The sequence below is a fragment of the Esox lucius genome, chromosome 21 (assembly GCF_011004845.1).
Source record: "Esox lucius isolate fEsoLuc1 chromosome 21, fEsoLuc1.pri, whole genome shotgun sequence".
NCBI lineage: Eukaryota > Metazoa > Chordata > Actinopteri > Esociformes > Esocidae > Esox > Esox lucius.
In genome coordinates, this window is record NC_047589.1 from 5117056 (window position 1) to 5130746 (window position 13691).

At 41.9% G+C, this 13691-nt stretch overlaps 1 protein-coding gene and 1 gene segment (V, D, J or C); both read right to left on the minus strand.

Moving 5' to 3' along the window:
* Nucleotides 1-156: 156 nt before the first annotated feature.
* Nucleotides 157-1330, minus strand: LOC117593622. The segment is given in 2 exon segments: nt 157-725; nt 1191-1330. A coding segment is annotated over 1 exon segment (243 nt).
* Nucleotides 1331-1897: 567 nt separating this feature from the next.
* LOC117593619 overlaps nt 1898-13691 on the minus strand; it is a 28161-nt gene continuing 16367 nt past the window's right edge. Inside the window, exons 1-5 of one of the 2 annotated variants that reach the window (XM_034289347.1) lie at nt 10109-10194; nt 5221-5278; nt 5054-5130; nt 4021-4131; nt 1898-3921 (exon numbers count right to left, since the gene is read on the minus strand). In XM_034289347.1, the coding sequence (XP_034145238.1) occupies nt 3613-3921; nt 4021-4131; nt 5054-5130; nt 5221-5278; nt 10109-10114 (561 nt within the window). In that variant the 5' untranslated portion in view covers nt 10115-10194 and the 3' untranslated portion in view covers nt 1898-3612. Of the gene's footprint in view, nt 3932-4020; nt 4132-5053; nt 5131-5220; nt 5279-10108; nt 10195-13691 lie in introns of those variants that run through there. The other variant, XM_034289348.1, reaches the window with a different exon arrangement.

Consider the following 13691-nt stretch of genomic DNA (forward strand, 5'->3'; position numbering starts at 1 on the left):
ACAATTTATTGATGACAATGAGGTTCCAAGTAAGAACATGAATAATAAGCTAAGACATTTAACTTTTCAAATAAACCACATCTGGCTTTATTATTATTTAATTATCATACAATATTTGCAAATAAAATATACTTGAATTTAATGAAAGACAACAACTTATCTTTCCTACAAAGGGAAATCTTTATTTTCAGCAACGCATAAAAGCAAATGTATGTTATAACAGTACAAGCAGACCATATCATATCTATCAAATGTCCATCTACAGAGAGGATGGACACATGAACTCATGCAAAGCTCACTGTTAGTCTACATGAAAGTGATCAATAAGACAAAACATCTGATGTCAAAACAGAGTAAAAGCCAAAGAACCAGCAGCCTCTCTTCACAGGGTTATGTGACAGACAGGTCCTAACCAGAACAATCATCCCTCCTCAGGGTCTTGATGACTGGAGTCTGGGAGCTCTTCTGGGCTTCACAGGTCACCTCTCCCATCTTGTTCCACTCCTGGGCAGTGAGAGTCAGGGTGCTGCTCCAGCTGTACAGACCATCCTTCTCCAGGACCTTGGAACTGGACTTCTGATTCTTGTTGTTCCCGTCCACTTTCCAACTCAAGGTCCAGTCTGAGGGGAAGCCCTTGTTGGCCAGACACATCAGTGTGGCTGTTGTTGTACTGGACAGCTCCTCACTAGAGGGGGGCAGGATGGTCAGGGTGGGAGCAGTGTTACCTGGGGGGAAAAAACACATAAACTTCACTAACTAACGGCTAAAACACATCTCCTTTCATCAATTATAATCTTGAATTAATGTGTATTGCTTTATTATAATTGATGAAAGGTAAGAGCATATGTAATGAAATGATTACTATACAAAGCAGATTTATGAAAAATGCAAGTATACAATTATTTATTTTACTCCTTAACTATTGAGTCCCGTTCACAAAACAACTATAAACTTCAATAACCGACACATTATGTTTTTAAGGCTTCAATAATACTAATCAGACCCAAAGAAACTAACAATTTATCGTTTTCAAACATTGTATTTAGTATTATTTAATAGAAATGCTAAATGGAAAGCAAAATAGAAAAAAGTTCTCCAATTCTAAAATGTGAACATATTTTCTCACACAAAGTGAGAAACCTAAAACCTTCCAATGATAAACAAATATAAAGAAGACCTTGTTTACTTACTTCCAACATCAAGTCTGGTGCCGCCACCAAAAGTGTACCACAGTGATACAATCCCTATTACTGCTCATACAAAAACCTCCTGCTCATCAGACAAGCTGAATGTCTTTAGACTGAGGTTCAAATAATGAAATTGACTATATTATTAACAAAATAACCTCATCATCTTCCAAATTTGCAATGAATTATTTATATTTTGCCTTCCCTAACACTGAACAAAAACCAATCTTTTAAAACATATCCATATCTATACAGTATATTTATTCATACAATTAATAGAAAATGTAAGCTGATTCCGTACTTTTAAAACAATGCACATACATTTAGATCAAATTAAGTAGATCGAATAACATTCATATTTAAATGTGCCTCATTATAATAAGAAATTGTAAATATTCTAGATCAATGAAACATTTTTAAATCCTCAATATCAAGGCCAAATTAAAAAAATAAGACCAAAACATGGAACAAATATCAAAAGGTAAATAAAGAAGTTAATTGTCTTGTTTACTTACTTCCAACATCAAGTCTGGTGCCGCTACCAAAAGTCCTCCACAGTGATACAATCCCTATTACTGCTCATACACAAACCTCTCTGTGATGATACAGCTCTAACAGTGAATATCACTCATGTAGAATCACATTTAATACAAATATATTTTAATACCTTCCCAGATAGAAAATACATTTCGTATGGACTGTTTCTATAAAAGGAAATATATATTTTAATCCAGATATTTATATTTGTTCCTTCTACTGTTTATCTGGTATTCCTCTATCCTGTAGGTACAGTCCATTATTAGATTCCGTGTTTGTATTCCTCCATATGGTCCATAAAGAGAACAGCCATGATAATTGTGATCCATGTTGTATATTCCTTTATTAAAGATGTGGGTCTCTGATATAACAGTTTAGGTAAATTCACAGAGGACTGACAACACTATCAGAAGAATCATACCAACATACATTTAGAGAAGTATGTATGAGTATGAGTATGAACCTGATTCATTTGAGGAACTTATAACAGAGGCCAGTCTTGGGTGACCAGTTATATTTGATCAACAGAATACAAATCTTATTGTGAGTCATACAATTAAAAATATATTACTGACCTTAAAATAATATGACCTGTTTGAAGTTATAAAATGTCAAAGACATTCTAATAATGGGATCCTGCACTGAAATTGATTAGACACAATAATATGCATAACGCATCTACCAAGAGGCTCTTATAGTGTTTATAACCCTGTGAGTTGAACACTTCATGACTGAGATCTGTCCTTCATGACAACTGAACCCACAACAACCATGACTATTACAACCATTGTAATCTGGCTTTCTGCTTTCAAGTAGTTACTTCTACAGAAAGTCATTTATATAGTAACATTATTGTTTTTACACATAACTAGTGAACACATGATTTTAAATGTCTTTCATGTGACTGTGTTCATTCTATTTTCAGAATGTAAATGTCAGTATATTCAGACTCCTGCAGACACAGAGACAGAATTCTGGGCCTTGGATGACATATACAGTCACATCCCAAATAATTAGAATATTGTGGAATATTGTTTTCCTTGATTCAAATCAAAAAGTGACACCTTCATATATTCTAGATTCGTTACACATCAAGTGAAACATTTCAAGCCTTTTTTGTTCCAATCTCGATGATTACAGCTCCCCAGACGTGGAGAGGGTGTTCCTCCATCTTAAGGACTGGGTCACAACGGCACCCCTCCTGAAACATCCAGACCCCCTTACGCCCTTCACTGTGGAGGTGGATGTGTCGGAGGTCGGGGTGGGGGCGGTCCTCTCCCAGCACCACAGAAACCCCCCCCCGGCTACACCCCTGTACCTCCTATTCCAACAAACTGTCTGCTGTGGAGAGGAACTACGACCTGGGTGACCGAGAGCTACTGGTGGTCAAGTTATCACTGGAGGAGTGGAGACTGGCTAGAGGGGCCCGGGAGACGTTGTATTTCCTCTCCACTGTCCTAACAGACCAAAGGAACCTTGAGTACATCAGAGCAGCGTGGCGCCTCAACCCCCGCCAGGCCCACTGGGGTGGTGAAGGGCTCCAGTGGGGAAGCTCCACCCCCTCCCAGTACCTCAGTGGCCTTGGTCACACCTGTCAGTGGACTTCATCACAGACCTTCCACCTGCAGAGGGGAAAACCACCATCACTGTGGTGGTGGACAGGTTCTCTAAGATGGTCAGATTCATCCCACTACCCGGCCTCCCCTCTGCCCTGCAGGCCACTGACATATTATTTCAGCAGGTTTTCTGGCTGTTTGGGCTTCCGGAGGACATTGTGACGGACCCCAGTTTACATCCCGTGTCTGGAAAGCCTTCATGTCCAGGCTGGGGGTCGTGGTCAGCCTCACATCCGGGTATCACCCACAGACTAACGGGCAGGCGGAGCGTACTAATAAAGAGCTGGGAAGGTTCCTCTGGTCCTAATACATGGAACGTCCAGGTGAGTGAACACACTTTCTTCCCTGGGTGGATGATACTCAAAACTCCCTGCACCATTCCTCCACACGAGGAACAGGTCGGGTCCAGTACCTAGTGGACTGAGCAGGGTATGGCCCTGAGGATCGCAACTAGGTCCAAGCAGCAGACATCTGTGACCCATCCTTGACAGCTGATTTCTACGATCGTCGTCCAGACCAGCCTGCTCCTCGACTTTGGGGTTGCCTGGGGCGCCGGCTGCTGGCGTTGTCCAGAGCCGTGCCTAGGAGGTACTGCATTGATTTTGACCCAATTTAATTAAATTACTGCTAAGGAGCAAGGAATCAAACATGTTCTGAAAACCATTTTTGAAGTAGCAAACCTTGAGCACCATGTGCCTGGACTTCTCAGTGGCAGAGCCAACATCATCCGGATGCTCCTCTATGGCTTTGTAGAACAGCAGCTCATATGTGTACGTTGCGTTCTCCACCAGCTGAACGTGAGAAACACCAGTTAACTGGGAAAAGCTCATCGATCCACGACAAGGCCGACACACCGCGCGTAGCTAATATTATTATTCAGCGTAATCAACTGAGGTCATTATTTTAAAGCATGCTCACTGGGGCAAATGGAACAATATGGACAGGAAGGAAACAGAATACTTGATAAAATAACATTGGACAGAAACAAAATGAAACACAGAACCAAAACAACAACGTGACGTTTGGGTAGACATGGACAATAACATTTCCCATCTGTAATGGGGCAAGAGTCAAAGGATGCGTTGGAGCAGAGGAAAGCAGTTTGTAAGGAATTGAACCGTTTTCCAGAAGGTTTGTGTAACAGTGAGGTTTCAGGTTGTAAGACCTTGTGCTACCTTTCAAATGGCAGTCATTTTTTTGGGATATATGAAAGTCATACACTATGCTACAAAATAAATCAACATGTTATTTTTAATTTGGATTGGGCTATCATTTTCATTTTACAGAGAATACAATTTATTTGTTGTGTTTATATGAATTTTCTAAATATGTTGGTAGTATGAATAAAAAACAATATATGTTCCTAATGGTGGACAGGGTGGAAGGCGCAGTCATATTTCCCTCAGATCAGGCAAATCACAAAGAATTTGAAAACATTGTCGGTGGGGTCCGGGGGTTTCAACCACGGTCTCTGGTTCATGTGGACCACCGGGGTGTGCATGATCCTGGCTGTGCTGACTGTTCATGTTGGGGTACTGTTGGTAGGTCTGGTACGCAGCCTGGTGGGGGTGGAGGCTTCCGCTGGGCCAGGCGTCTGGACGGGGGACCTCCATGCGGCAGCTGTGTTCCAGGAATCCTGCTGCTCAACACATTCCCATACAGCTGAAGAGATCAGGGCATGATTGATAGGAGAGCCAGATATTCCATACTGACCTGTAAGCCTGCTGTGGACACGTGCACACGGACGTGTGTCCTTACACATACTGCCACACACAGACTCTGCCCGCTGCCTGTAACTGGATCAGCCAGTCACTTCCTCGTGTTAGGCATAGCTAGATTAAGAATTCGGAATCAAAGAGGAGTCCATGATAAGCCCCTACCTCCACTGTAACGTAATGGCACCGCAGCTCCTCTTCCTGTTCTTGTGGGGATCACAGCCTGTGTGAGGAAAAAGTAGAGTTGCATCAAAACTGGCAACTGCTGACTGAGCCATAGTGTACATGTCTATAAATATCCAGACCAGTAATCACTAGACTCACATGGTTGATTTTAGCTAATATCCAGACACTCTAACAAAGCGATTGGTACATAGTTCTTGTTCCTATGGGGATCACAGCCTGCTTGATGCAAAAGTAGAGTTGTACCAAAACCTGCCAACGCTGACTGAGCCATAGTGTACATGTCTATAAATATCCAGAACTGAACTGTAATAACTAGAATCAATCTTATCTAATATCCAGACATTCCAACAAAGCGATCCGTATGTAGTTTGTGTTCCTATGAGACTCACAGCCAAAAGTAGACCACCAAAACTGGTCACCAACCGGAGCGCGTAGTGTAGGCTACATTTCTATAAATATCCAGAACTGAATAACTAGAATTGTCCATTTTCTTTTAGATAAAGATCTAGACATTCTAACAAAGCGATCCATTCCTAGTTTTTGTTCCTATGGCGATCACAGCCTGCATGAGGAAATAGTAGAGTTTCATCAAGTAGCCACCTCTGACTAACGCATAGTGTACATTTCCATAAATATCCAGAAAAGTATTTACTAGAATCATATGACTGACTTTAGGTAATATCTAGGCATTCTGACAAAGAACAGGGCACTGAGGGAGGTCTGTCTCTGTGTGTGTTTGGTTCTATGTCTCAGGGCGACTGTAGCCCTTCTGTGACATCACCCGTTTGTTCGTTTGTCCGTTTGACTTCCGGGGAGAGTATCTGCTGGCGTTGTTTCTGAATTGCCGCTTTTCCTTAGAAACTGTCCTTGTAACGTATTGTTTGTCTTTTGTTTTTATGAGTTTGCTTTATGTTATTGTCTTTACCCTCTGGCTATTCTGGATGTGAAGTTGGACATCAGTCGACTGCCTCGTTTTTGCCTCGTTTTGAAAAATCACTAACATCATAAAGCTAGTAGCTAATCTTGGCGTGGTTTGTGAGCTGGGTAGCCGAAACGCTAATGTTACAACCGCGTTGAACTGTGTTGAAGGACTTCCGATTTTATTCCACTTCAATGGACACCTCTGCATTTTGATAACATCAACATCACACCGGATTTCACCTGAAACACGTTTTAAACTTGATTGGCTCATACTTTCCTCCAGACTACCACATTGCTGGCTGGTTAGCTCTACAGTTCATATATCCCTCTTTGGCCTGCGTTGTGTCATCCTGGTCTTCACCTGTTTGTTGTGACCTGGGCTCCAGCAGACGACTTACTCTGAGTAAGTCACCACTGTCTTTTTGTCTGTTGTCTACTGGTGAGGGCTGTGTGTGCTGTGGGGTCTTTTAGCAGCCAGGGTCTGGTACTGGCTAGGTTGGTTTTATAGTCTGTCTTGTGTTTCCGTGTGATTGTTCTGACAACTCAACTGGATCCATAATCTTTGCCATGTATCAGCAACCATACCTCCACCTGCTTCTGCTGTTGACATTGTACCCTGGATTATTAAGGCTCACACCCAACATTCGTCCTCCTATAATATTCTACTCCCGTTTGGATCTACTAGCTTTGAATAACAACTACCCACCTCCTCCTGTTGTAACCCAGCGTGCCCGTGCGTCTGGCATTTTCTGTAGACGTCTCTATCAACATCGAGGCTCCCGACGTAACTGGTCTACCAACTCTAACACCTATAGCAACATAATCTCCATATGGTCTCAGTCCCGTCCTCCTAGATACCCTCCATATCGATCTATAAATCATTCTTTTCTTCGCCCCCTCCAACCTATGACCATCTGCACCCCCACTGCACCCTGTCGAACTACCAATCTTGCTCTCCTCAACACCCGTTCTATTAACAATAAAGCTCCACTGCTACATGAATTAATACTGGATAACAAACTGGACTTTTTTCTCACGGAAACCTGGCAACTGACAGATGATTTTTTATCACTCAATTTAGCTACTCCCCCTGGTTACAATTATCTGTGCCACCCCCGTCTCACTGGTCGTGGTGGTGGCCTAGCTGTATTATACAATTCCACTAACAAATTAACTGAACTGTCATTTACCTCATTCTCCTCATTTGAATACATTGCTTTCAAAGCATCATGCTCGCTGACCACCATTCTTATATATCGTCCCCCAAAACACAACGAATCATTTGTATCTGATCTAGCAGACCTACTCACAATCATTACTCCTTCCTCACCCCACCTACTCCTGCTCGGTGATATGAATATTCATGTTGACACACCAAACTCCAAACTTGCCTCTGATTTTATTGCTGTATTGGACTGTTTTAATATCACCCAGCACGTCCATTTCCCCACTCACATTAAGGGCCACACACTCGACCTTGTCTGCTCTGTTGGCCTTAACCTCTCAGATATTTCCCCTTCTGTTTTCCCCCTGTCTGATCACAAGATTTTACATTTTTCTTTCTCCTCCAAAATACCCCACAACACTGATAAGCGTCTAATCTCCTTCCGTAATATCAAAGCTGTCGACCCTCTCCATCTCTCCACTGCCATTTGCTCTGCACTACCCCTGGAACATGCTCCCAACAACCCTGATGATCTGGCAAATCAGTTCAACAGCGCTCTCTCTTCCTCCCTTAACACTCTGGCACCACTTAGAGCTAAGCATGTTTCATTCACCACTTCATCTCCCTGGTTTACTCCTGAGCTCCGTTCTCTGAAGCAGGTTGGCAGACGCCTGGAACGCCTGGCTAGATCAACGGGGCTCACTATTCACACCGAAGCATACAAACATCACTTCTCTACATACAGAGATGCCCTCAGTACTGCTCGGTCCTCCTACTTCTGCAACATTATCAGTAGCTCTAATATGAACTCACATACCTTATTCTCAACAGTCAACAAGCTACTTCAGCCTCGCCATAACAACCATACCTCACATACTCTCCCTGCCAGCACTTTCCTTTCATTCTTCAAAGACAAAATCAAAAAAATCAATGCATCACTGTTAGGTCAGTTTCCCTGTTCCCTTTCTCCAACCGCTGATTACTCACTCTGTCCACCGCCTGTCCTTCGCACTCACCTTCATACATTTTCCCCCATTGACTCTGACTATATCACCAAAATTATACTCTCGTCCAAAACAACTTCCTGTTCCCTTGATCCCATTCCAGCCTCTCTCATTAAAGCCTGCCTGCCTGCACTCTGTCCCTACATCACACGCATCATTAACCTATCCCTCACCCATGGCATTGTCCCGTCCATCTATAAAACTGCTGCTGTCACTCCCATCTTAAAGAAGCCTGGACTAGATACCACCATCCTGAACAATTTCCGCCCGATATCCAACCTCCCCTTCCTTGCCAAAACCCTGGAAAGGACGGTTGCCTCTCAACTCCAACAACACCTGCTTCACAATGACCTGTTTGAACCCCTCCAGTCTGGTTTCCGCCCACTCCACAGCACAGAGACTGCACTACTCAAAGTTGTCAATGACCTCCTCATCTCTGCTGATGCTGGTTCCCTCAACATCCTGATTCTCCTGGATCTGAGTGCCGCAATTGACACCGTGAGCCACCAGATCCTCCTCACCAGGCTCAGGGGTCTGGGTGTTGAGGGAACCGCACTCTCCTGGCTGCAAACCTACCTCACAAATCGAACCCATTACATCTCCCTCAGTCACCAAAAATCTGAAATATCTACAGTCACGCAGGGGGTCCCCCAGGGCTCTGTTCTGGGTCCCTTACTCTTCATTATTTACATCCTCCCCCTTGGTCAGATCCTCCGCCACTTCAACCTTAATTTCCACTGCTACGCTGATGACACACAGATTTATCTCAGCACCAAATCTCTCACCAACCCACCTCTGGCCCATATTGAATCATGTCTCTCTGAAATAAAAAAATGGATGCATCACAACTTCCTCAAACTCAACAGTGAAAAAACAGAACTTCTTCTCATTGGCACCAAATCCACCCTTAGTAAAACTGGCACATTCTCTCTCACCATTGACAACACTGTAGTTTCTCCTTCCCCCTGTGCTCGCAACCTTGGGGTCATCCTTGACTCCACCCTCTGTTTCGAGCAACACATTAAACATACTGTCAAATCATCTTTCTTTCATCTTCGTAACATTGCAAAACTCAAATCCTCCCTCCCCCCACCTGCAGCTGAAACTCTGATTCATGCATTCATCTCCTCCCGTCTTGACTATTGTAACTCCCTCTTGTCCGGCATCAACTCCTCAAACCTCCATAAGCTCCAAATGGTTCAAAACTCTGCTGCGAGGCTTCTTACTCATTCAAAGTCCTGGCAGCACATCACCCCCATCCTCTGTGAGCTTCACTGGCTCCCTGTCAAACAGCGCATTGAATACAAAATACTCCTCCTGACTTACAAAGCCCTCCACAAACTTGCTCCCCCCTACCTCTCGGACCTTCTTCAACACTATCAACCTTCACGCTCACTCCGCTCTTGTACAGCAGGCCACCTCATCATCCCCAGATCCAAGCTACGGAGCTTTGGTGATAGGGCATTTTCCAGGGTTGCTCCCCGGCTCTGGAACTCACTGCCACAATCCATCCTTGACTCTGACTCTCTTAACACCTTCCGACTCCGCCTTAAGCCATTTCTGTTTAAACAAGCCTTCCCATAGCCCCTTTGTTGTTGTATATTTTATTTCTCAGTGTTCTTTGTTTTGCTTGTTTTTGTAAAGCGTCTTTGGGTCATTGAAAAGCGCTATATAAATCCCATGTATTATTATTATTATTATTAAAGAGATTGGTACACTGTGTTCTTATGGTGATCACAGCTTGCATGAGGACAAAGTGGATTTGCACCAAAGTGACCACCATTACGTGCGTCTTTAAATGGAGAATTCAACTCTTCCTTTGTTTGTAAGTCCTCGTTGCCCAATTAGAAATGACGCTTCTAGTATGCCATAACGCCTGGAAACATGACCTCTATGATGTAGGAATAATGGGTTAGGGTTATGTCAATAATAGCGATTACCAATGTAGTTTTTGTTCCATTTATGCAAAATAGCTCTTTGTTTTCAACCCAAAACATTTCAGAACTTATATTTGACCATCATCAACGGGCTGAGGAAAGGGAATTTGTCCAGGAAATGACAGTGACCACTCAGCTCTGACAGGCGACTGTGTCAAGACACATCCGGATTACAAGTATGTCGCTATTTATGATTTATAGCACCATATTACATCGTTTCTTTTGTAAATATGATATAAAAAAAATGTTCTGTCAACATACATTGGGGATGTTCTTTGGCATTTGGAAAAAATGTGGGTATCTTACGGATTTTAAAACGACAAGTAAATACAAACTGCGCTACCGGTCCTATGCTGCCAGCTGGTGGCCGTTTCGTGTCATTACATCAAAACAGAATGAAGTGTCTCTGTCAAAATAATGAAATACAGTTTGATATCAAAGGCGGTAAATCCAAATGTTTGAGGGGAACACATAGTTCTTGTATTATTAAAATGTTTCATTAGTTATAGGCTAAAACAATGGAATATGACAGTAATGGCATAGTGGTAACAGGAAATGCCATTGAAACTAAACTTCATTATTGATTCAAAAAAAGATTATCATACCATATCGCAGAAATGTTCTCTGTAGAACATTGTTTTTGCCTGTCCAACACATATATTTTCTAAATGGTGTCCCAGAAATTGGTTTTTATGTGTTTTTATTGTAGCTGAGGGGGTAATGATTACACAGTTATATTATACTTCATGAAACCTATTACAGAATGAATGTAGGACCCAAAATGTCCAAGTAGTAAAATCTGTCAGAAAATCCCTTAGTACTTAAGGGGGCCAGGAGGGTTAATGTGACTTAATGACAAACTAGTATGCAAAGTGTAAATGCGGAAGGGGATCGATACTGGGAAGGCAGAGCAGAAAACGGGGAAAAGGTAACATGGGAAAACAAATGCTGAAAACACATGAAAAGACTAAACGATCTGGCAGCAGGCGAACAGAAAACACAGACATAAACAGACAAGGGGTAACGGGAACATAGACGCCACCTGGTGGGGGGTGGAGACAATAATGAGACAGGTGAAACAAATCAGGGGTGACAATGGTGGATATATCTGTCTGCCTGTCTGCCTGTCTTTGAAAAAACAATTAATCCCTGAGTGCCTGATGTGGAACAACCTCTTAAATTTGCTGTGGCTGTAGTTAAAGAACATGGCTATTCATCTCAAACACTTCTGGTTTTCATCCTTTTGCTTAGGATTAGGAATAAGTGACACCACTCCAACCTGAGGACAGGAGTATCCCATCCCTGAAAGAGACTGGGTTTGACCACTTTGTATTGGTGGAACTGGATTTTGGGCTGTTTTATAGATACTTCTAAAGAGTCAAAAAAATCTTGTAACAGATAAAATATACAGGTTGAGTATACAATTGCATTAGAAATATGAAAGATAACAGTTCTCCAGGAATTTTAGATTTTGCCAGAGCTGAGATGCATACAGAGAAGCTGAGCAAAAAGCATGAAAGAACGTTTACAATCACTTACTTTGGTTTATAACTAAAGTTGTGGGGGTTGGATAGCTAACCTAATGAAAGACCAAATGAATGGTCCTGAAAAATAGTCCCCCAATCCACCAGGGACACATTCCCAACTGTTCTTCCTGGCACCATAGGGTAGGGTAATTATGGTATGTTGTCCTGTATTTCAGACCCTAGATAAACTTATATTACACATTAACATTCCAATGATATCTTACGACAAGACACAAAGTGCTAAAACAGAAATTGAATACATATAAATTCATTGCTATAATTTTACCATTGTAATGGAGAAATTAGATCAGATAAATGAACGTTACGAGACTAGATGGTTAGGACTGGAATTGGAAAGATATTACTCACTATTGCAGTGTATAGTATTTACCTGGGCTTAATGTTAATAAACATAGCAGTGTATAGTATTTACCTGGGCTTAATGTTAATAAACATAGCAGTTGATAGTATTTACCAGGGCTTAATGTAAATAAACATAGCAGTGGATATTATTTACCAGGGCTTAATGTTAATAAACAAATGGTTCCTATGTAGAAGATGAAGAATATCCCCTGACTCTGATAGACACTGTATGTAAGGGTCCTTTTGTGTTTTGCTCAGGATCTCTTACCATCTCCTGTTCTGTCACCTCTATGAAGTAGAATCTGGGATCACATCCTGTATATGGAATATGTGACCAAATCAGGTTTGACTACAAATTCTTCTCAGAGGTTTATAAAAGCAAGTCTACCTCACTCTCTCTTCCTGTGAATGTTGTTGGTTAAAGTACCCCTTCTGTCATTCTGGGTCTTTCTTTCTCTCTACCTTCTATTTGGTTCAAGGTCATCAGGCCATGCATCTTGTGTCATGCTTAGATGAATGCTTTGTTTATGTCAACTACTGTATTGGAATGTGACCTGTATTGCCTTGTTTTTATGTTATCATCAAATGTTGAAAATAATTTACTTTACAGATTTCCATGTACTATGAAATCATTTCCATGTAAGACTAAACTGATGGATCTGCTTGGGGTATATTTACTGAATAATGGTGAATGGAGAAAAGACCAGAATCTTATTTGCATAGTGATGATGTCTGTATAGACAGCACATGATTCAGTGATCTGGGAATGTTTATAACCCTGTGAGTTTAACACTTCATGACTGAGAGCTGTCCTTCATGACAACTGAATCCACAACAACCATGACTTTTATAACCATCTTCATCTGGACACTTGTCCTCTTTTTCAAAGGTAAGATTTGTTAAATGTATCGTCGAAAAATTATTTAATCTACAGAAAGGAATGATGTATTGCAATGCTATTATATATATTATGTACAATGTGTTACTGTGTTTTATTCCATTAATATGGGTGTCCTTATTTTACAGAATCCAGAGGACAGTACATACTGACTCAGTCACCTGCAGTTCAATCTGTTTTAACAGGAAATTCAGTTACTATGAACTGTAAAGTCAGCAGTAATGTGTATGGCAACGATCGTCTAGCCTGGTACCAACAGAAACCTGGAGGAGCTCCTAAACTCCTAATTTACTGGGCTAACACACTTCAGTCTGGGATTCCATCTAGATTCAGTGGCAGTGGATCTGGGAGTGATTTCACTCTGACCATCAGTGGAGTCCAGACTGAAGATGCAGGAGATTACTACTGTCAGAGTTACCACTATCCCAACAGTAAAGATGTGTTCACACAGTGATACAGAGCCGTACAAAAACCTCCCTCAGTCAGACTGCACAGTGACTGAACTGTTACAGCTGGGACCTACTGCAGGTGTTGAGGGGGAAGAGACAGTGACATGGAACACTGGTCAGTAGAGGAAGTCAACTTAGAACAAGATAAGAAAATATAATTAGATCACATGTTCTCCATCATCATCGT